Source organism: Balaenoptera physalus (assembly GCF_965194825.1).
Source record: "Balaenoptera physalus genome assembly, chromosome: 3".
Taxonomy (NCBI): domain Eukaryota; kingdom Metazoa; phylum Chordata; class Mammalia; order Artiodactyla; family Balaenopteridae; genus Balaenoptera; species Balaenoptera physalus.
Genome location: NC_138890.1, coordinates 130,629,666 through 130,654,008, shown reverse-complemented (window position 1 = coordinate 130,654,008; position 24,343 = coordinate 130,629,666). Strand labels below are relative to the sequence as shown.

Genomic DNA, 24,343 nt, shown 5'->3' with positions numbered 1-24,343 from the left:
AAAAGAAAACTACAGGCCAGTATCACTGATGAACATAGATGCAAAAATCCTCAACAAAATACTAGCAAACAGAATCCAACAGCACATTAAGAGGATCATACACCATGATCAAGTGGGGTTTATCCCAGGAATGCAAGGATTCTTCAATATACGCAAATCATCAATGTGATACACCATATTAACAAGCGAAGGATAAAAACCATATGATAATCTCAATAGATGCAGAACAACCTTCTGACAAAATTCAACACCACTTTATGATAAAAACTCTCCAGAAAGTGGGCATAGAGGGAACCTACCTCAACAAAATAAAAGCCATATAGGACAAACCAACAGCCAACATCATTGGCAATGATGAAAAACTGAAAGCATTTCCTCTAAGATCAGGAACAATACAAGGGTGCCCACTCTCGCCAATATTATTCAACATAGTTTTGGAAGTCCTAGCCATGGCAATCAGAGAAGAAAGAGAAATAAAAGGAATACAAATTGGAAAAGAAGAAGTAAAACTGTCACTGTTTGCAGATGACAAGATACTATACATAGAAAATCCTAAAGATGCCACCAGTAAACCACTGGAGCTAATCAATGAATATGGTAAAGTAGCAGGATACAAAATTAATGCACAGAAACCTCTTGCATTCCTATATACTAACAACAAAAAATCAGAAAGAGAAATTAAGGAAACACTCCCATTTACCATTGCAACAAAAAGAATAAAATATCTAGGAATAAACCTACCTAAGGAGAAAAAGAACTGTATGCAGAAAACTATAAGACACTGATGAAAGAAATTAAAGATGATATAAACAGATGGAGAGATATACCATGTTCTTGGATTGGAAGAATCAACACTGTGAAAATGACTATACTACTGAAAGCAATTTACAGTTTCATTGCAATCCCTATCAAACTACAAATGGCTTTTTTTACAGAACTAGAACAAAAAATTTCACAATTTGTATGGAAACACAAAAGACCCTGAATAGCCAAAGCAATCTTGAGAAAGAAAAACGGAGCTGGAGGAATCAAGCTCCCGGATTTCAGACTATACTACAAAGCTACTGTAATCAAGACAGTATCGTACTGGCACAAAAACAGAAATATAGATCAATAGAATGATGTAGAAAGCCCAGAGATAAACCCACACACATATGGTCACCTTATCTTTGATAAAGGAGGCAAGAATATACAATGGAGAAAAGACAACCTCTTCAATAAGTGGTGCTGGGAAACCTTGACAGCTATATGTAAAGGAATGAAATTAGAACACTCTCTAACACCATACACAAAAATAAACTCAAAATGGATTAAAGATCTAAATGTAAGGCCAGTCACTATAAATCTCTTAGAGGAAAACATAGGCAGAACAGTCTATGACATAAATCACAGCAAGATCCTTTTTGACCCACCTCCTAGAGAAATCGAAATAAAAACAAAAATAAACAAATGGACCTAATGAAACTTAAAACTTTTGCACCGCAAAGGAAACCATAAGCAAGACGAAAAGACAACCCTCAGAATGGGATAAAATATTTGCAAAGAAAGCAACTGACAAAGGATTAATCTCTAAAATAATCTCCAAAATATGATAAAAACAAACAGCGCAATCCAAAAATGGGCAGAAGACCTAAACTGACATTTCTCCAAAGAAGACAGACAGATTGCCAACAAACACATGAACGGATGCTCAACATCACTAATCATTAGAGAAATGCAAATCAAAACTACAATGAGGTATCACCTCACACCAGTCAGAATGACCATCATCAAAAAATCTACAAACAATAAATGCTGGAGAGGGTGTGGAGAAAAGGGAACCCTCTTGCACTGTTGGTGGGAATGTAAATTGATACAGCCACTATGGAGAACAGTATGGAGTTCCTTAAAAAACTGAAAATAGAACTACCATACGACCCAGCAACCCCACTACTGGGCATATACCCTGAGAAAACCATAATTCAAAAGAGTCATGTACCACAATGTTCATTGCAGCACAATTTACAATAGCCAGGACATTGAAGCAACCTAAGTGTCCATCGACAGATGAATGGAAAAAGAAGATGTGGCACATATACACAATGGAATATTACTCAGCCATAAAAAGAAATGAAATTGAGTTATTTGTAGTGAGGTGGATGGACCTAGAGTCTGTCATACAGCGTGAAGTAAGTTAGAAAGAGAAAAACAAATACCATATGCTAACACATATATATATGGAATCTATAAAAAAAAATGGGAATCTAAAAAAAAAAAAAAGGTTCTGAAGAACCTAGGGGCAGGACAGGAATAAAGATGCAGACCTAGAGAATGGACTTGAGGATATGGGGAGGGGGAAGGGTAATCTGGGATGAAGTGAGAGAGTGGCATGGACATATATACACTACCAAACGTAAAATAGATAGCTAGTGGGAAGTAGCCGCATAGCACAGGGAGATCAGCTCCGTGCTTTGTGACCACCTAGAGGGGTGGGATAGGGAGGGTGGGAGGGAGACGCAAGAGGGAGGGGATATGGGGATATACGTATATATATATAGCTGATTCACTTTGTTATATAGCAGAAACTAACACAACATTGTAAAGCAATTATACTCCAATAAAGATGTTTAAAAAAATGTTATGTATAATAATAGTTGACAAGGTTAAGTGTCCAATCCATCTAGCTAGTGATCATTTCAATTTTAACAGGTATTTCTCCCAGGCAATGTTTGCTTGGCAATGCAACTGGCATATGCAACCCGAGCAGCAAATCAGTTATTCTGTTCAGTGGGTGCCTGCCAACTTGCAGGAACAAGCTGCCCAATCCAAGTCCATTCTGCTCAAAATAGGAAGGAAATCCCTTAGGGATATCACAGCAATTGGCCTGACTCTGCTCAGTCTTCCAGCTTTCAGTACACTGCAGGGATTACTCAGCTCCTCTTCGGCCAAGCCTGAGAATTCCACCCAATATGGGAGTTGTCGTGCTTAATATGTTGTCCCACTCATTTTAATCATAACATGAGCCAGCTATGAGGACCTCCTCTCTGTAGCAGGCAGGTGCTGGGCTATTTCTCATACCTATTTTCTTCTTCCTGCAGCCATCCTTTTTATCCTCCCATAGTGGAAAGTCCTCTAGTACACAGAACCTCTCCTTCCTTTACAACCATCCCTCCCACCTACCTGAAGGTCCTTTCATTCAGATCTCCCTTCTCCATGGGAAGATGTACCACCAAATAAGGTCTACATGTTCTCTTTGTGGGACTGCTGCTACTTATTAAAAGGAGTAATTGAATGTCTTTGTATTCTGTTCCCTAAGACCTTTTGTGTTGCAATCAGAGGAGGCTGTGCTTCACTTCCTCACTGATAAAGTTATCTGATACTCTTCCGGAAAGAAAAATAAGAGCTCACCTCTAAGACCTCTTGCACTTCTAGGCCCTACAAACACAGGTAGAAAGGCAAGTGACGCAAGTTTGAATTAGACAATGATACAAAGGCAAGAGCCCTAAATCTTGGTGAGTGGACCAGGTCTTAGGTGACAGGAAACCCTGAATAATAAAGCAGAAGGCCACCACATCAGTAGGACATAGACATACAACAGGAGTAAATGAGTGCTGGGTGGGCCCAAGCAAGCATTATGTTCAATTAATCAACAGCTTTTAGTCCACAGGACAGTTCTGGGGCCCCTGACCACTTGGAGAAAGCCCTTGCCCCCTTGCCTTTTCTCACAAAGACTCCAGCTCCTAGAGCCCATCGGTCCAGTGCCTTAGTCTTGTTGTGGTCTGGGCTATACCTTAACCATACCAGAGACCTCATTTTAGATTGATGTTTTAAAAGTTTTCAGTAACCTTATAGTACACACACAGAGTGAAATACACAAGAAACAATATGTGTGTGTACCTGTGTGTGTTTGTGGGACATGTGGGGGGAAAGAGGAGAAGCAGAGGTAGGTTAATGGTGAAGGTGATGAAGCTTAAGAGGCAGGGCTCTCTGTTTGCATAAGCACCTTCCAAGGCTCTGGGGTCGGGCCCTGGCAATGTGTTTATTTAGTTCTATGCTTTTGTAAAATTGTGGAAGTAAAATAAAAATTCTTCCAATCTCAAGAAGTGAATTTGGAAAGATTCTCTGAATGTTTCAATAAGACAGGTGAGAAATGACTGACCCCTGATTTGTACATATGTGAAAGATACATATTTTAATCCTCAAATTTTTAATTAAAGAACCAAGGGAGAAGTAAGAGGAAATTTTGAATACAATCATTGGAATATGGGAAAATGAAATGACTGAATGATTAAGTCAATAGAAATTGTTCAGCTATCAAGCAGCAAATTGTAACAGTTTTTTCAGATTATCTCAGAAGTGATAATTTATTAAAAGGAAGAGAGAAATTTTCAAATAGAAATGATGAACTGGTTCTTGGATTGCTTAACAATTGAATTAATGAAAAAGAGTGAATCAAACTAACACACTGAAAAATTTTTAAATTTTTTTCAGATTTGACATAAATTGCTGACCTTGATGAAGCTGATCTAAAACTCATCTAAACCAATTGTGACACTATAGTGAGGACCTCAGTGACAAATGGCTAAGCCAGTTAAACCAGGAGTATATAAGATTAGTCACCACACACACACCAAAATGCCCCAAAATCTTACAGCTCAAATATGAAAAAAACATATTAAAGATTTCTCCAAATTCAACAGCTTTAGCAATTTATATGACATTTATTACCTAACTTTTCTAAACAATTAATAATTTTAAGAAACAACTATCCTAAAGAAAAGTCTGAATTATCTCCTAACTTTTCCATAGAAAGCATTATAATATCAGGGTCATTTTAACACACATACACTACTCTATGTAAGATAGAGAACCAACAAGAACCTACTATATAGCACAATATTCTGTGATAACCCGTATGAGAAAAGAATCTGAAAAAGAATTATATGTATATGTATACCTGAATCACTTTGCTGTACACCTGAAACCAACACAACATTGTAAATCAACTATACTCCAATAAAATTTTAAAAAATAGACAATCAAATAATATGTAGCCAAAAGTGTAAGGAAAAGGTATTATAGAATTATGTTGGGCAGTTAATAATACATTATGACTTTTAATACTTTGTGATATTTGTGATATATGCCTACTCGAGTTTGTAATTTCTCATGATTTCTTTTCTCATTTTCAGCACCTACTTTGGACCTGATTTATAGTATACTAGAAATACTTATTTTTGCTCTTAAGGAGGACACCATTACTGAAGTAGCTTCAGGGCCAGGCCTCAGCTGCCCTCTCCCCTCAAACCTGCATCTGCTCGGTAGAGGAGACTAAAGACTGGAAAGGAGGAGACTGGAACATGCACATAAGGGCCTCTGGAACCCAGAGAAGCCAAGGCCTTAAAGAAAGAGACAGAATTAGAGTCACTTCTCTTAAGAGGGAAAAAGCACTGAAGAATAGCAGAGAGATGCTTGGCTCAAAAGGTCATACAATATTTCCTCTCTACCTTCTTTTTTTATTAACATATGGGCAATTGAAGCTCTTTCTATGTTCCACTCCAGACCCAAAGATTACGCTCTCATTCTCCATCTTGGCCAAAAATCTCAGACAGGTGGGAACAAGATTTAATTTCCTTTATCTCAGTAATATTCTAAGTCCCCCAAAGCTTCATTTCACAGACTTGAAGATTTTAACCAAGACTGTTTTCAAGGCTTGAAATAAGACTGAGTAACCACTCTCCCCTCACACCTGTCCACTCACACCTTTATGTACTCACCCACACCCACAGCACTTACATGCCCCGCTCTGCTCTCCTAGCAGCCTAGAGAAGGGAATTTTCACTAGAAAATACTGGTGTCAAGCCATACCAAAAGCAGGAAAATAATGGTACATAAAAACAGGCTGATTTCCAACATGCAGATTCTTTATCATAATTTAACTTTAGAATCAGAAAGATAAGTCTCTCCCAAATTTAGAAACCTCTATTGTGAAATCAGATTCCTTAAATTTTCCTATTTGGATTTTTATTCTAATCTTTCCACTGTTATACTTCATAGTTAGATGGACTTTTCTTCTAATTTAATGTGGGCTTTTATTAAAAAATAATATCTTCTTCCTATTGCTCAGGTGAGAAACACAGTCTTATTCAGAGGGGGTGACTTGTTCCAAGCGTTGGGGTTTTAGCTTAAAAACCTCTTGAAGATTTCAACTCTCCTGGTCTAATAGGACTTGGTTCCTGAAACCAATTCTTCTTCTTTTATTTCTATAATCATTTCATAACTCCATCTAATAGTAATCTCTTTAACAGGGTCTGCAGGGCTATAATTTCGTATGCGCAGAAATATCTAGCAAGGTTCAGGATGGAGGCATATTGCAGGCCACTTGCATCTGCAAGATGTACAGAGAAGGTTAATCACAGAGTCTGTGTTCTACACCTGCTTAGGAGGGATGCAGAAATTAAAATGCAAGTGCTTCTGTGAGAAAAACTTCAAAAGAGCAAAGAAAAGTCTATGTGATGGGCCTAGAGCCTGACACCATGTCAACCAACAATCTGCCTGTTAAGTTCTGACTCTTTTCCCCTTAAGATTTTGAGCTTTACTTTGGTCTCACTACGAAAATGAAAAATTTAACATTTTTTCTTAAAAGTAAAATTAGTCAATATAATTTCATGATTTTTTTAAAAAATCAGAAGTAACTTGCATTTAGGCCCAGCCAGACTAACCTAATGGAGAATGTACCCTCCTTCCACACCATATAATTTTGTGGATCCAGGTCTTGACTACTAGCCAGTTGTGACGCCTGGCTCTCCTCTTCAACAATGCCCAGCTTCCTCACTCAATGTCCTAAACCAGGGTCTCAATCCTCCTTCCAGAGCATTTATGTCCACTCCAATGCTCTATTCTCTATTCGTTCTTTTCTTTATGTAGGCAATCTTTTCTACACCCAAATAGAGGAGAGATAAGTCTATCTATTCTGCCTGCAAATATTTCTCAAAAGCTGATCATATTTTTTACTCGTTACCTCTACTCTAGACTGGGCCATTGTTCCCCGCTGAATTACTGCAATAGCTTTCTCACTAGTCTCGCCATGTATACTCTTGTTCCAATTTCTAATCTAATCTAATAGTACCCAGAACTACTTTATAGTTCAATTATATACTCTATAACAGAATTACTTTATAGTTCAATTATACTTCCCTTATTTTAATTCTTTAATCATACCATGCTCTGTTTTGCCTCAGGGCCTTTGCACATGCTAAGAAAAAATAAAGCACTTAGGAAAGAACTTCTATAATTTTCAACCACCACATCTACCCACTTACCTGCATCCATCATATAGTCTTTCTCTTATATTACTATGGATAAAGTGTCTTTGCTCTGATGCCAAGGCCAGCCATCCTCTTGTATTCTAGATCCATACCCTCTTAGCTACTCAAAGACATGGACCCAGCAACTTCCTGCATCATCAATTTTTCCCTCTCTACTATATCATTCTTGCTATGGTCTGAATGTTTATGTCTCCCCCAAATTCATATGTTGAAATTCTAATCACCAAAGGGACGGTATTAGGAGGTGGGGTCTTTGGGAGGTGCTTAGGTCATGAGGGTGAAGCCCTCATGAATGGGATTAGTGCTCTTATAAAAGAGACCCACAGAGCTCCCTAGCCCCTTCTACCATGTGAGGACACAGTGAGAAGGCACTGGCTCTGAACCAGGAAGAGGGCCTTTACCAGAAGACAACTACACTGGTGCCTTGATCTTGGACTTCTCAGCCTCCAGACTCTTTGATCCTTCTCAAGGGAGAATCTCAGTCATTACCCTCACCTCTCCACTGAATCTCCAGGTCACTACTAGTTTATGACATAAAATTATTTTAGAAAGACAATTAGAGCCAATAGTAGAGATAAAGAACAGTGAAAGAAAGTCTCTCTACTTGAGGACATCACATGATTACCCCCATATGTCTCAAATGGCATCATTGTCCCATGACCCTTCCAAGGAAAGTATATTAGAATTTTCTTTTTCTGGAGCATTATTAGAAAAATAAACTCTAGAAGGAAAAAAATGCAGATCCTTATAATTCCTTTTCAGAGGTGTTTACTAAGACCCATATTTTTAATTTTGTAGATGATATATTTCTCTTTCAGGTGTATAGGTCTATGTCATACAAGTGATCTTTTGTTTGCTTGTGCTTACAAAATGCTGCCATGGGGATAATTTAAATGCAAATTAGAAGTCATCCAAAGACAACTTTATTTTATTGTTGTGATGTGAGGCTAATTGAAGTAGTCATTTTCCAGGATAAAAATGTCCTTTAAATAAGAGAAGCAGTACAGATGTTTTAACAGATACTAATTTTATTTTTTGCAAATGTCATCCGATTTTGTTTTTCTCATCAATAAAGAGACTCTTATAGGGTATTATACAAAGTCATTTTTCTTAAAATAATAGTTCTCAAATCGGTAAAGCAATAATGTGTGGTAGTTTAATAATAGATCTTGGTGCTATGTGACAACGCATTATTTTGAATGGGCAAGGGTTTTAGCTAATGGTGCTAATTTTTAACAATGAAGTCTAACTGACTTTAGGTGACCATTGTTAAGGAAGATTTTCCCCCATGTTTAAGATATTACTAGGAGAGCTCTTTTGTACTTGTTAAAGGTGCATTAACTCTTTCAGGCCAACAAGGCCGAGACCATCTTGCAATGAAGATATAATTTCCTAATTGGTAAATTAGGCTCCAGGTTGGGGTGGAGGGTGAGATCTTTATGGAGAGTCACCCCTGAGTTTTCTCAGGATCTCAAATGCCCAGGAACCCTTATCACCTCTGGTCTCTTTCATTCCAGGTAAGGGTTACTTTAGCATAATAATCTGCAGGTCATGTCTGAATATTCCAGATAATTGTAGATCTCAGTAGGGCCTTCTTTAGAAACAGGGGAGTAACTTCAGGCAGATATCAGAGAAAGTTCTGATGATATCAAAGGGAGAATGCTAATGCCAAAACTTTTTCAAAACTATTCCAACTGCATTTTTTGTTAAGCAAACAGATTTTTCTCAGCTGTAAGAAATAGTGCTGGATATGCAATTAATACTCTGAAGAATTTGGAAAATTCAAATACCCATACATTTCTCCTCACAATTCCACCGTTAACATTGAAACAAGCCATTAAGTTAATTAAAATGACTCCTGTCTCATGAAGAATGGCCTCATTTGACTAAAGCAGATATCCTGAAAATAAATATTAATCTAGGAGAGAAAGTGGGAGAACAATACAAATCCTGAAGCACAGAATTATAATTGAGGTTTAAAAGCTGTGAATAAAAAAAAAAAAAAAAAAAAAGCTGTGAATATAATTAAGATAGTACATAAAGGTAGGGAGGGACCAAGAAGGAAAGGAGTACCTTCTACTATTGAGGTAACATGCCTGTGTCCTCTCTGCCAGGAGTTGACCCTGCAGACTGAAGATAAGGTTTTGGAAATGATCTGTCTCTGAAGTACTTCTGAAGGAGATCACACACAAGCATGTGCATGTGTGCACACACACACTACAAAAAAGATAAATGACTTCTAAAAGACAAGGCCACCTATAAAAAAAAGTTTAATCAACAGTTTCTCATCTTATTTCCTCACCATTATTTTCAAAAAATATATCGGGAACAACTCTGATAAATTTAGCGCTACATGTAAGGAAGAATTAGAGAGAAGTATGCTCCCATGTTCAAAGGGAAGCCTTTCTCAGTGGACTAACAGCAATCAGATTTCATTTTCCTTCAGGGAGAACTTCTTTTTAAAAAGAGATACAGAGAGAGAGAGACAGGAATTAAAATAAATTAGTACTTATAGCGGAGGAATATTCTCCAGAGAGAAAAGACATGCAGTTTGTAATTTCATGCACTTAATTAATTGCAGTGCAAACCACTCTCATTAGGAGTCCATTTTAAGCCTACCAGCTCGAACAGTCAAGAGGGAGTAATTCCAGTGAAGCCCTGTCCTTGTCTTATTATTGAGAGCTTCACAAACTTTGCCGGGGACAAAGAGTCTCTTCTCAAGACACTCTTCTCTCTACTACCTCCTTTTTGGTTACCCTTTTATGTAAAAGGAATGCACTGAAATGAAAACTCAATTTTCCCCTTTGGTTCCTCCCTACTAACTCTTACTACTGATTTTACAATTAAAGTAACGGAAAAGTCAGAGCACCTCCTGTACTTTGGTTTCAAGAGCAGTGAAGCTTCATAATACACTTATTAAGGGCTGTGTACCTCTCAGGGGTCTGGGTTGCAAATAATAGAAATCAACACTGATGCCCTTAAGCAGGAAAAGAAATTCATCAAAAGAATATAAGAACCAGAAGAGCTGGATCCATTGGAAACAAGGAGTAGCCAGGAGGAAACCACACGATCAGTCTGCCTAGGATACTGCTGTTCACCAGCTGGGCACACATCAGCCCTGCTCACGGTGTCAGTAGCCACAACCTCCATGCCACTAACATTCAGTGGTGACACATGTGATGGCGGGTCTGAGCCATTCTCTCAAGATTCAAAGTCCTGGCTGGGAGCATCAGATTTACCACACTGAGCTCTAACTGCTTCAGAGAGGTGCGCAGAGGGGATATCTGTCCCTTCTAGCTTCCCAGGTGGAAGGCTGGGCTCTCTTTCCTACCACACTGAGATCCCTTCAAAACAGAAGATGCCAACCAACCAAACCAGTTTTCCACTCTAGGATCTTACTTTCCTTGAGCTCTCATCCCTTGACTATCCCCAGGGTTATATTCTCAAACAATGAGGTGACAATAGTATGAATTTAAAAAGAGGGTACAGAGCACCTGTCTTTTTGCAATGTCTGGCTGAATGAGTATCAAACCTAGTATCTTAGTCCATTAAGGCTGCTGTAACAGAATACCTTAAACTGGGTGGCTTATACGCAATAGAAATTCATTTCTCACAGTTCTCGACTCTGCGAAGTCCAAGGTCAAGGGCTGGCAGATTTAGTGTCTGGTTAATGCCCACTTCCTGGTTCATAGATGGCCTTCTCACCGTGGCTAGGAGTGAAGGGTCTCTGGGGTCTCTTTATAAGGGAACTAATCCTGTTCATGAGTCCTCCTCCCTCATGACCAATCACCTCCCAAAGGCCCCCCTTCCTAATACCATCCCCCCACTTGGGGGTTAGGATTTCAACATATGAATTTGGGGGTACATAAATATTCAGACCATAGGACCTAGGCTCACTCATAAACAAGGCGGTAAGAACTAAAATCAAAATACTTTCCTGTCCCAGTGCTAAACAATTATGGGTCAAAGCTTAAGTGCCTGCTTTAGTGTCAAACAAATCCTGAGACCAAGCAAAAATAACTTAGGTACTAGCTCCATGGAATGCTTGCTCTTAAACTGTAAGACTGTAAACCAACTACAAGTTTACTTCTCAAAACTAACAGTTTGCTCATCAAAACTCTTTATGACCCTCACCTCACTTTAAGACCCCATTAATCCAAAGCTACTAGGACCTTAAATTCTTCTCAATTCCAACCATTTTCCACCTAACAAGACCAGGCTATAAAACTCTATAAATATCCTTTCTGTACTTCTCCCTTCTAAAATATTTCTAAGTTTAAGGGGAAGTGTTCTCCTTTATTTCAGTGAGACTAATACTTAGTTTGGCTTGATCAATATGTTCTGCTGGTGATCTTTTTGGGGAGTCAGCTGCCAGCAGAGCCTGGTTACACAAAATGATCAGGAGAACTCGAAAAGTCCAAGTATTCCTCCCCTCATATTTGCCAAAGATTCCTGTTGACTTACATGTGAAAAACAAAATACCATGAATTTTATTTTTATCTATTCAAAAATATACTCCCAGCACTTGAAACAGTGTCTATCATATACTAAAGCTCTATAGATGCTTGGATGAATGCAATTGCAGGTAAATCATGAATACAATTTTAATGTAATTTACTGATTGGACAAACACATATTTTCATTACTAGAAATTAAGAGGGGAAAAAACCCACAATCCTGTTATTCAAAAATATCTAATTATTTTCATATTGCTTTCCAGTTCTTAGACACATACAGGCATATATTTTGCAGTCTGTAATTTAAACATGGAGATGTACTTATGTATTTTGCTTTTCTTCCCAAAAGTTCCCAAGGTCTTCCACGTTACCATATAGTTATTATAACGATCATCTTAATGACTAGATAATGGTCCATGAATGTGAATTTTCATTATTACGCATTCACTGTTTTGCCACTGCAAAGGATATCTTTCGCTTATAGGGCAGTTTTATAGAAACACTTAAACCTAAAATCATTAGCCCTCACCTCAGTTTTGCCAATGGACACTGAACAGAACATGCCAGAAATTAAGAACCAAAATAAGAAGGTAAAGATTCTATGCAGTCTTTATTTGCTGTAAAGAACCAACAACAATCTGAAAATCAATCAACCTTTACATTTCTTTTAAGACAAATGAAGCCCTCTCTGTGTGAGTATCTTTGGAGTAGAATTAGTACCCTTTGCTAAGGCATTTATGACATACTCCACGGTTGCTAGTCACAGATACTATTTCAGGTGGTGAGGATTAAAACACACGAAAATGACCCATAGAAGAGACCAGAATAAAAAAATTGTGTTTGCAGAGGCATTATATCAAGGCTTTTAGTCTCAGGATTTAACCGTGCAACTCTTATCATATAGTCTTGAATTAAAATTAACATGAGCACAGTTTTCTATAAGATAAAGTCTGCAAGTAATACATTACACCCAAGTTAAGAAGAAACCATATGCATGTGCCTTTGTGTTCTTTCAGTAGAGTCACATTAGTAGTCTCATTTACAGAAGAAAGTTTTCTACAAATAGAATTTGTGCACATAAAATTCACTTTTATTCTAGATTTTGCTGCTACAACTGGCAGCATGATGAACTGGAATAGTATTTGAATCCCAGAAATAGTATTTAAGAATATTTAAGAAAGTAGAGTTGTTTCAGACAATGATCATTTCTCAGAAAGGAAATTCTCAAAAGAAAAACCTAAATGCTAATTAACACTTAAGTTGTTATTATAGCTGGCAAAATAGTTAGAGTTAAATATTAAAAAAAAACCAGTTGAAAATAAAATAATACTCTGACTAAAAAGATAATACACATTAAAAAATCAGATCCTTCCCCATATTCCACAGACTGTAATAAATCTAGGACACAGCTGAGTAGCTTGAAAGATGCAAAACTTCCCAAACACCAGAAGTTGCTGCTGTTTCCAACAGATGATGAAAGTACTAGGAACCAAAGGCTACCATTGTGGACCTACTTATCTGGGCTAGAAGAACCCCTGTGGGCTTTGTAAAAGACTTACTTATTAGGCTACACTTCTGCCTCCCTGAATCTGTCAGAGGACAGCTGGACCAATTCTTGAAAATGTTTTGAAATTCAGCTCTAATTCAGAGAACTACCTGAGATAGATAATTCCTCCTCTGTTCCTTATCCCTCTATTGCTCTGTGATTTCTCTTTTCTGTCCAAAGCCCCTCTCTTGTTCTTCCAAATTTCGTAGTTAGGTCTTCTGGAACCCTTGTTTTCCTGTGGTAAACAGACTGTCCTTCATCCTCACCTCCCCTCTGAAGAGTCACCCACATCCTACCTTCCTTCAAACATGGCCCCTTGCTGAGGACATCACGGCCCTGCAGTGAACTGGAGGGGAGGCTGCTCTTGTTCTCAGTGCCCTGACCCTCTTCCTGAGATGGAGTTGGTGCTCTCCTAGTTACTCACATTAACTTACTGGGCATTACTCCTCTGTCCTCTTGCAAAACCTCTCTTTTGGCATTGATGCCAATCAACTCTACTTCATCACTGACTTCTGCCAGTCTCCCTGTTCTCTATGTCTCATTTATTGAAAGCTGTCCACCTTTTTAGCCCTTTGACACCTTGATCCCTGCTGCTATCCTGTGTGGCTTCACTGTTGTTGTGGAAGGGTTACCTCATGCCCAAATCTCTCAATTCTTCAACTACTTCTTTCCCACTGCAGTCACTCTCTTCGCTGGAAACCCGCTAACATCTTGAAAACCACCTTAAATGACCTAACTTAAATCAGAAGGCCCAAACATCCTATCCTTAAATATAACCTCCTAACTTTTCAGCTTGTTCAGTTATTCTAATCTCACCTCTTCGACATCATAGAGCCCGCTAGAGATCTCAACCCTCTCTATATCTGTACCTTCTTACATTCACTCAGTTCCATACACAGCTTAGGTGCCACAATTCATCACTTCTTTCACTATCTTGCCAAACTCTCAAATCCCTTTCCCAGTTTTTCTTACCTTGCAACCCCACTTTCCAATTTTGAATCAATTGAACTATTTGCTTTCTCAGTGCCTATACCTTGGGTGCTCAGCACTCCTGGAGAATATTCCAAACCCTCACACATCGGTTACCTGAAAAATTAATGATAATGATTATCAACCATACCTACAACATGGCCTATTGTTCTAGCCACGCTAAACAGTTTTAGTTACCTGAATGCATACATCCCGCTTTCTTTGGTCATTGGACTTTGTTGTTCTCTCTGCCTGATACCATCTCCTTTAGGTCTCAGCTTAGGTGTCAGTTCCTCATAAGCCTATGCTAATTTGCTCCCCTGTTATCCTGCATTACTCTGCATGTCTTCAGTCATATATGTGCATTATACCTAACAAATGGGATTGTAGTTGTCTGTTTTCTTGTTTGTGTGCCCAACTGAATTCTGAACTCTATGAAAGAAGAGACTGTGTTGGTCTTGATGAGCCTCCCATCTCCAGTTCATAGCTTGGTGTGTAGAAAAAATAGACACTTGTTAATGGTTGAATGCATGTGTACATGAATACATAAATACGTAACTGATACATGGTGGAGTAGATGAACATTTTCACCAATATAACATGCAGTTATTCTTTTTTATTTATAAAATTTCACTTGATTTTCTAATATGTGTGGAAACATACAACTTTAAGAAATAAAGTTAATCTCAATTAAATAATATTGGAGAAATAAGAAGGCCAGAGTCACATGTTAACAGGGGCACAGAACAGTTAGTGGAGGAGGAAAGAAGGAGAACACTCCTAAAATATATGACTAAAAAATGGAAAAGGTCCAGAGAGTCAATTGTAAAGTATATTCTTGTATTCTAAAATGTGTATTCTAAATCTTATTTGTATATTTTAAATTATATATTTTAAGTTTATTATTTATGTATACTAAAGTTTTGAGTTTCTATGTATAGCTTCCATACAACGAGGTGTGTGTGTGTGTGTATTTATTATGGCATTAAGCATTAGTCACATTTTTTTTTAGGAATCACGTTGGAATAAAAGTCAGAACACCCTGAGGTAAATCCCATTTGGAAACGCGGGCAAAGGTCTCACCTTTCCCAGGCTCAGAGCCACCAACTTTAGGGTGAATGATGCTAATCCATCAAATAAAGTCAATCCAGATATGTTAAATAAACGACATCAAACAACTAAATGGCACACTATTTTGACTGAATTCCACAGATTTGGAATAGGTCTAACAATGCTTAGCTCCACTTAATTCCTTTTAAGTGGATAAAAGATTCTAAATGAATGAGATAAATTGGTATAGTAAATAACACCTAAATCCTAAGCTGTTAGAAAGAATTCTAACCAACTAGCCAGGATTTTCAGCAAAACCAACAATAACAAAAAAGCGTGTTTAACACAAGAGGTCATATAGTTTTCTCATAGTTCTTTTTCTGTATACAATTTTATTTTAAAGAAATCTTTTTTTTCCATTTTGTGGTGCTCATTTGTAGGGGGAAAGAGTTTGCTAACTTCATCTTTTCCTGAATTTCAACTGAATGCATTTTTCTTGTTTTATTCTTCTTGAACTGATATCCTTTGGCCAATATTAAGTGTAAATTAATGTATACATTTATGGAGCACATAACAATTAAACAAAGGCCATTCAATCAGAGTGCTTTCACCTACTTTTTTTCCCCACAAACATGATATTGCAAGACAGAAGAACATGACTTTGAAAGAACTGGAAACTCTCCCCAAACACTTCAGTGATTATATAAGGATGGTCAAACAGGGTAGTGTTTGTGGAAAGGCAGCTATCTGAGGAGCTGAAAAATGATGATTCTCAGGTGGAAATAATTAAAGTGTTTTTATTCAGCTCTGCACTCTGCCTGCCACAGTACCATGTTCTTCGATCACTTTTCATGGTAAGTTAAATGCTTCACCAGGTTCATTTTTAGAAAATATGGGATCTCTAACCAATCTATACTATCAAACAAATAAAGTTGACATAGAAAGGTTTGAAAACAGGGACCAGGTGCTCTGGTGTGCTAAATGCACAAGTCACCACTCTGTTTAGTGTTTTTATGAACGTGGGAGCCTGGTGAGATAGAAACCTTTGATTACAAAAGTAAACCCTCCCCAGTACATGTTACTTTACTGACATACAAATAGAGATCAAAATGCTGTGGTACGGTATCAGTCCACTTGAGTAACCTTAATTAGGATGCCGGAGAGTACTACGAGAATGAAAAGCACTACGGTAGTCTGAAAAAGAAATGAGAGTTTGATAATTAACGTATTCTTTATTTTAACCAAATTGTCATTTATTGGAAATCTTTTTCATTCATTGGAAATCTTTTTACTTTCTGGAAATTTAGGGCGTGACAGGTACCATAAAACACTCAGAGTTTCTGTGATGTGTGAGGGAAAACTGTCAGCATTATTTAGTTGTTTATCTTAGCTTAGATTAGATTCAAGATGTCATTTACTAAGATATTATATAGCAAAGTGTTCCATCACTTTTAGAGTCTATGTTACTCTTGAAACTCAAAAATTTCAAAGCAAAGTAAAACTTGATTCAATTAAATAAGAGTAAATGCTATAGAAATGAGTCTTGTGATGTTTTGTGGATATTCCGAGAAGTTTGACAAACACTATACAAATAAATTGCATTAAAAAAAATCAAAGACAAAGGAATCCAGTTGTTTTATTGTTTTTTTATATAGCATGTGTCTTTACGATTATTGCAAACATTGCCTCCTTATTACTTTGCAATGATTATTTTTAAAACCAAATCCAGCTCAAGAACGCCGTATTTCTGAAGGGATATTTTATAATCACAGTCATGTGTGCCCATTTTCAATTTTAGAAATCGTTGCTACTGGGTTATAGATCTTCCACATCGCTTTCAGCAAGAACTTATCAGATAAATATCTTGAAACTTGAGCACATATCCAATATGAAGGTGCAAGTCTCACGGGTTCACCATGAAATATAACTCTTTAGCTTCATAAATCCTTATATCCACAATACTTCAAATCTGAAATGCCCACTGTCAATACCTTCTTAAGTTAAAAGGATGAAATTTGAAAAATCAGATGTCTGCTTTAACCAAGCTTCTGTTTCTCTTCATTTTATTTTGTGTGGATTTTGATTCGGTAACAAAATGTTGAAAATTAGCTTTTTTATGTTCACACTAAGGCACTGTGTGTACTCAAGAACATTAGATGATGGGCAGCTGATCAAAGAATCCAAAGTCTAACTGGCATCTGGGACCAGCTCCTCTGTGAATGGCACATAACTCAAGGAAATATTTCTGGAAGATCCTTATAATATGAAGCCTTATTTGACTAAAGTAATCCTTCCTCCTATGTTGGGGAGTTGATTTTTTTCCCCAAGAGTGACCATTTCTTCCTTTAACTTCTTTTCATTTTCTTTCTTTTTAATAGGACATAGTAATACAAATGTGCGTAGTGTACTTCTCCAGACAGGTAATGGGGCACTAGTGATGAGAAAGTGTTTGTAATATTCTCCACCCACATGTATCCCTGAATATACATCCATCCAGAGGTGTGTCATCCTGTCACAAGGGGACAACTTACTCCTTGGCTTTTATTTTATTACAGCTGATGCAGCAGTAAAACACAGGTAGAGAGATTTAGCACTATCTCCCGTTACCCTCCCTCTGCTGCCACAATCTCCTACTTGTGTGCAAGAAGCGTTCCATGTGTGGCAAGCTAAACCCTCCTCAGAGTATCTGGGGGGTCCATGGATCACCCAGGGAAAGTAAGCCAGTGCCAGAGTTGGGGCCAAGGGGAGCTCCTAATTCCTCCAGAGGATTCTGACCAGCGAACTATGTTGAAGTCAGCAAGGGTTGTTATAGAAGTGAAACAAGGAGGAAGTAAGGAATGAAGAGGACCTCTGATCTCATTCCAAACATAATTGAATAACCTTTGAAAGCAGGGCATGTCTGTGGACTGAGGCCAAAAGCAAGACCTAGACTTCTTAACACAAATGTGACAGGTCCATAACAATCTTAACTTTCTGAACCAGGAACAAATTTCTGGTTGCCTCCTAAATCTGCTAGAACACCCATCTCTACCCCAAGAGTTATTAATAGAGGATCTTTGAGGCCAATTCTAACAAGGAAACTGATAAAAACAAACAGGATTTGCTCTGATATTTTTGCAAATAAGTGTAGCAGTAGCAGTAGTGGTTATACAGTAAGTAGCTATAACATGCCAAAAGAGTAACAAGTATTTTATCTTCACAATAAAACCATGAGGTAGGTACTCTCATTATTTTTATTTTTGCCCTTTAGAAATTAGAAACTTGGAGTGGTAAGGAACTTTCCCAAGGTCAGATAGCTCGTAAGTGGTGATGCAAGACTAAATTCAGACCACCTTATCCGGAGTCCCCACTCTAAACCACTTACTACTCTGCCATTGTCTACCATGAGCATATTGTCTTTTCATTCTCAACTTTTCCGTCTGCCCCCTTAATGCTTGGATGTCCTATTTGCCACCATTCAATATTCAAGGGATCAACTGTCCTTTTCTCTCAGTACAATTGTCCTGCAGGTTAAGTGTCATCCTTGTTACCTCCTTTGCCCTTATCAAGCTGCCTCCATTTCCCCCTTTCCATTTTCTTCTCCACCCTGCAAACTTCACTCTTTTCCTTTTCACTGTTTTTCCCTGTTATCTGCCCATCCTCGTTTCTCTTTTCTCCAGCCTAATTCCACTGCCATCTCACTTATCCTTGTTTCCCTGACTGTTCACTGTGACACTTTTCCCTACACACACACACATTTCAGAGGTTATTAATATTACCACCATATTAAAAGTAAACAGAAAATAAAATGCAAGCCATGATGTGAGAGAAAATATTCATTTATAATACATATATCTAACAAAAGACTCATGTTTAGAATATAGAAACACCCCCCAGAAATCAATAAGGTAAAAAAAAAACTGGATAAATATTTAAATAGGCATAGCACAAAAGAAGATATCCAGATAGCCAATAAGCATATTAGAAGGTAAACACTATTTCTACTCATCAGGGTAATGTAAATTAAAACCACAGTAAGATACTGCTACACATTCACTAGAATGGCTAAAATGAAAGGACTGAGAATACTAAGTGTTGGTAAGGATGCAGAACAACTGGAACTTCCACACATTGCTAGTGGGAGGATAAAATAATACATCACTTTGTAAAATTGTTGGGCAGTAGTAAAAATAAATATATGCTTACCTACAACTCAGAAATTGTACCCCTAGGAATATAACCAAGAGAAATAATTGCATATGCGCAAAAAAAGACTTGTATAAAAATGTGCATAGCAACTTTATTCATAATAGTTCTAAACTAGAAATACCCCAAATGTCCACCAATGAAAGCGCATAGATAAATTATGTTATATTCATACAATGGAATACTACACCACAATAAAAAAGAACAAACTATTGATACATACACCAACACGATAAATATCAAAAAACATTCTGAGTGATAGAAGCCATACACAAAGAGTATTTACTATCTGATCCCATTTATATGATGTCCAAGAAGAGGGAAAACTAATCTTTAGTGACAGAAGATAGGAAATTACATGGTGATTACATGAGTATACAAATATATAAAATTTATCCAGATGCATACTTAAGATTTATGTATTTTACTGCATGTAAATTATACATATATAAAAAGTTTTTAAGAAAGTAAATGGATAGAAAACTGTTTAGGATAGAAATATAGAAACCTATGACATTCCAAGTTCTTGCCAAGTTCATAACATTTCAGGACATTAATAGATGTCTCTCTTACTTCAGTAAGAGTCAATAAACAGCCACGAAGCCTGCATCATCCTATCCTATTCTATATGGAAAACTAACTGGTGGGTGAATTCAAGGTTCTGGGCATCCCGGGCCTTACAATTCTGTTTTGTGATCACTGAAAGTTTCAAAATGTTGCTAAATCACAACACACACAAGCTAACACCTTAGGCATACTCAAAGAGAACTGTTAAATAGTGGACATTTGAACACATTCATATTGCCTGGTTAAAACAAATCCAAGTAGAATTGTGAAAGTATTAATTTTAAAAAGTCCTCCTGAACTCAGGCTCTTGACCCAGGCACTTCATAAGGAAGTTAATAGCTGCCATACATAACATTCATTTTTGCCCACCAACATTCCCTTAAGAAACCACATCATGGCTTTCTAAAGGGGTAGCACAAGTCTCTAGACCCACTGTGTAATACTCAACAGAGCAAGTGTCTGATGTGCTGATATCCCAGAAGAAAGAGCAAAAATAAATAAACAAATCCAAAGGGCATGAAAAGTCTCCTTTCCCATCAGAGATTCACAGTTGCCAATGTCTCAGTGTAAGTTGACAGTGGAGCCTGGGGGCCTACTAACCTTTAATGACGGGAAATGGGGCTGTAGAAAACCTAGCTAAAATAGTCTAAATTACCCATGAGCCCTTTCTGATAGCTGTGAAGGAAACTTGTATTCTTGGTTAACTGGAATGGCTACAGAATGTCTTCCCTAACTTTACCATTTGCTTACCTTCCAAAGCTTAGATAGTCCAGAAAATTATACTCCTGATTTTTACATTTCTCAGATACTCAGTTGACAAATATATATATTTTTTGGACCAAATGATCAATTATTTATTCACTTGATTCATTCTTTCTTTCTTTTTTTTTTTTTTTTTTACATCCTTATTGGAGTATAATTGCTTTACAATGTTGTGTTAGTTTCTGCTGTACAACAAGGTGAATCAGCTATATGTATATGTATATCCCCTCCCTCTTAAGCCCCCCTCCCACCCTCCCCATCCCACCCCTCTAGGTCATCACAAAGCACTGAGCTGATCTCCCTGTTCTATGCAGCAGCTTCCCGCTAGCTATTTTACAGTTGGTAGTGTATATATGTCAATGCTACTCTCTAACTTCTTCCCAGCCTCTCTTTCCCCGCCGTGTCCTCAAGTCTGTTCTCTATGTCTGTGTCTCTATTCCTGCCCTGCCACTAGGTTATTTTTGCATCAAAACATAATAGGAATCCCTTTAGGACATCCTTAGTCTTTGTTTCTGCCACTCTCATCCATGGTTTCTCCTGGCTGCCTTCCGATACAGACAAGTCACTCTTGTTTCATCTCTCTAAAAGACAAATTCTTTCCTCCAAAATATTGAATAAATTTGTAAATGGTAAGCACTGTTTTGCTTATACTTGAGTCTTAGATCCTTGATTAAAAAGGAAACAAACTCTGAACCAACAGAAGTACTATATACAGACAATTCCGAACCTCTAAGTTCTTTGGCACTTGGAGGCTATTTGCTTTTAGCAACACATTCAAATTTAATTAAATAAGCTTAGCTTTTACCTGAGATTTTTAATTATATGCATTGCCTAACTACACAGAGGCATATTAAATATACTGCATCAGTTTCTTTTAAGGGCACATCATATAACACCAGCTGTGAAAGAGGAATCATGTTTAGCCACCAAATTTTTTGAGCTACCAAAGTTAATTGAATACAACACAGGCTTAAATTAATTCATTTTAATTTTAATTATAACTATAATCCCTTCTTCCGCAAAGGTAGAGAAAGCAAGATAATGATTGTAAGATAAACCTGCTGTGCAGAAAAGCGTTTATACGAGGCCTGCAACTGTTATCATTAGAAAAGCCTGTTGGAAAGGTAAGCCCTTGGCTGGCATCTGTGAACTTGGATTTCAGGAGGGTTCCCACCATTCCCTAACTGGTAAGAGTGGCCAACTGCCTAAACTGGTTGTGCAAAAAATGTGGTTTATGCTGAACAACTGCTTTCCTTCTGGGAATCTGGAATTTAGGCACATGCTACGAAGAGGGTGCCTCAGTGACCACCCACGAGTAAAAATTCTGGGCACTGAATCTATCTTTTATTTTTTGTTTTAAATTTTTTTTATTGTGGTAAGAACATTTAACATGAGATCTACTCTCCTGACCAAATTTTAAGTGCATAATACAGTGTTTTCAACTATAGCCACAATGCTGTACAGCAGATCTCAGGAGCTTATTCATTTTGTAATTGAAACTATATGCCCGTTGAATAGCAATTCCCCATTTCCCCTACCCCCAAACCCTGGCAACCTCCACTCTACTCTGTTTCTGTGAGTTTGACTCTTAAATTCCTCATACATACACGGAGTCTTTAATAAGCTTCCCTGGTGAACACATTTCACATGTGTTGTCACAACTCATTACTGGAGGAATTAAGTGCATCCTGTCTGACTCTACTGGGAGAAGGAACTCTTGGATGCTTGTATCTGGTTTCCTCCAGATTTTACCCCATGTGCCTTCCTCTTTGCTGATTTTGCTTTGCATTCTTTTTCTGTAATACATCCCAGTCATGAATACAACTATTTACTGAATTCTGGGCTCTCCTAGCAAATTAATGAACATAGGGGTGGACTTGGTGACCTCTGACACACCTGGCAGTGAATCCTGTTCTCTACACAGATGAAGTGGTGTTGATGCCGACGAGGGGAAATTGGATTTCTGAGACAGTATTTTTCAAAGCTCAGATCAAGCTGCCATATAAAATTCCCACCTGATTTAGTGTGTCTGATTAACAGGTGTACAGTCTTCTTTATATACATGGTTCATCCGAAGGAAAAAAAAAAAAACCAACCCAAACACATCACATATGTAATTCCTCTTTCCATCACTTCAAAGTAAGAATTCGTTGTCTTCTTATTTACCTAGTAGTGGTTTCCTCATAACTTTTAATAAGATAGGTGCTTTGAACTGGTCTGTAACAATTCAAACAGCTGAATTCAATATCTTAGATGACAGTTATTGCTGAAATTTTTTCTGACCACAACTTTTCTAACAACTTTTAGGAAAATCCAAAAGGTACCTCTCTAGACATACATGCCTTGAACTTGGCAGAGAATGAGGGAGATTCGCATTTTCAGCATAACAAATTGCTCTGTTCTTGTAATCCTAGTAAATGCTCAAGAGTCTATGTTCCACTGGTTTCCTCCTCTCTTCTTAAAATGCAGCTGAGCTGGCCAAAGAAACAAATAACGGATGTGCCCACTATCCTCACTTTCTTTGACAATATTTTATCTGGTGAATTGCTACTAAAGAGTAAAAACTCCATTGTAAACAGCAGAAGAAGAAAAAAAACATAAATACTCTGCAAAGTAGGAACTAGAAATATTACATTTGTAATTGGAGGCCTCATTGCATCTGATTCTTCTATACATACTAACGCAGAATAAAACTGCCTTGTGCTGGGAACTGAAACAGTATTCTGGTAAGCAACACCTGAAAATGTCAAAGGCCAAATTATTAGGCTCATGACTATAACTGCATATTTCCTTTGATTCTAATTATAGTACAATCTATTCTTGATTCCAAATTTGCTTTGCATCAATGAACATTGCCTACCATTTCCAGATATGTATGCCTACATGGTAATTTGTCCATTAGTTCTCATTTGTTAAGAAATTTTCTATTAAATTACCTATGACCAATATCAATTTCCAAGTCCAAGTCCCCTTCTTCAGATACTCATTATCATTCATCAATACCTTTTCAAGTCCTCCTTGTAAAATAATTTGACTAAAATGTCTTCTCCTGCAGAGACTGCAACATTACCTAAGAAAAAAATCACCCTTCTTTCTTTTGGCTCTAGAAACCCCATTTTCCTTCTGCTCAAATCAAGCAATGAGCCACAAAACTCAAAAGATCACAGATAACCATCACCATCTAAAATATAAAATGGGGAAATGTTGCCAAGGTCACTCACCCACTGGAGTCTGCGGAAGTGATAGCAATCAGGGGTAGAATCTTCAGGGGGAGGCTGGTTGGTCTTTGAGTGTTCTCCAATTCACTTTTCAAGTCAGCTTGTTCCAACTGTCTGAAGGCGAGAGGGGGAAGCTGGACACTGCGGCAAGAAAGTCTCCGTACAAGATAGGGTTCCATTCCTCGCAAAGGGTCTTCCTCTTCATTAGTGGAATGCAGTGTTTCCTCAGAGGCCTAAGACAAAAGTGCAAGAAAGTACAGTAATCAACAAAAGTCCCATGAT

General features: G+C 37.6%; 2 protein-coding genes across 9 annotated transcripts in view; one reads left to right on the top strand and one right to left on the bottom strand.

The window, feature by feature from the left end:
- PDE4D (phosphodiesterase 4D) overlaps positions 1 to 24,343 on the bottom strand; it is a 1,115,543-nt gene that overhangs the window by 915,791 nt on the left and 175,409 nt on the right. For all 7 annotated transcript variants that reach the window (XM_082457172.1, XM_082457178.1, XM_082457175.1 and 4 more), the window contains exon 2: positions 24,065 to 24,294. In XM_082457172.1, the coding sequence (XP_082313298.1) occupies positions 24,065 to 24,294 (230 nt within the window). The remainder of the gene's footprint in view (positions 1 to 24,064; positions 24,295 to 24,343) is intronic.
- The window catches only part of LOC309658581 (uncharacterized protein), a 133,273-nt gene that overhangs the window by 59,377 nt on the left and 49,553 nt on the right, over positions 1 to 24,343 (top strand). The window contains exon 4 of one of the 2 annotated variants that reach the window (XM_082457430.1): positions 21,868 to 24,057. The exons of the other annotated variant lie outside the window; for it this stretch is intronic. Within the exon in view, the coding sequence (XP_082313556.1) occupies positions 21,868 to 21,871 (4 nt within the window). The 3' untranslated portion in view covers positions 21,872 to 24,057. Of the gene's footprint in view, positions 1 to 21,867; positions 24,058 to 24,343 lie in introns of those variants that run through there. 2 annotated transcript variants of the gene reach the window in all.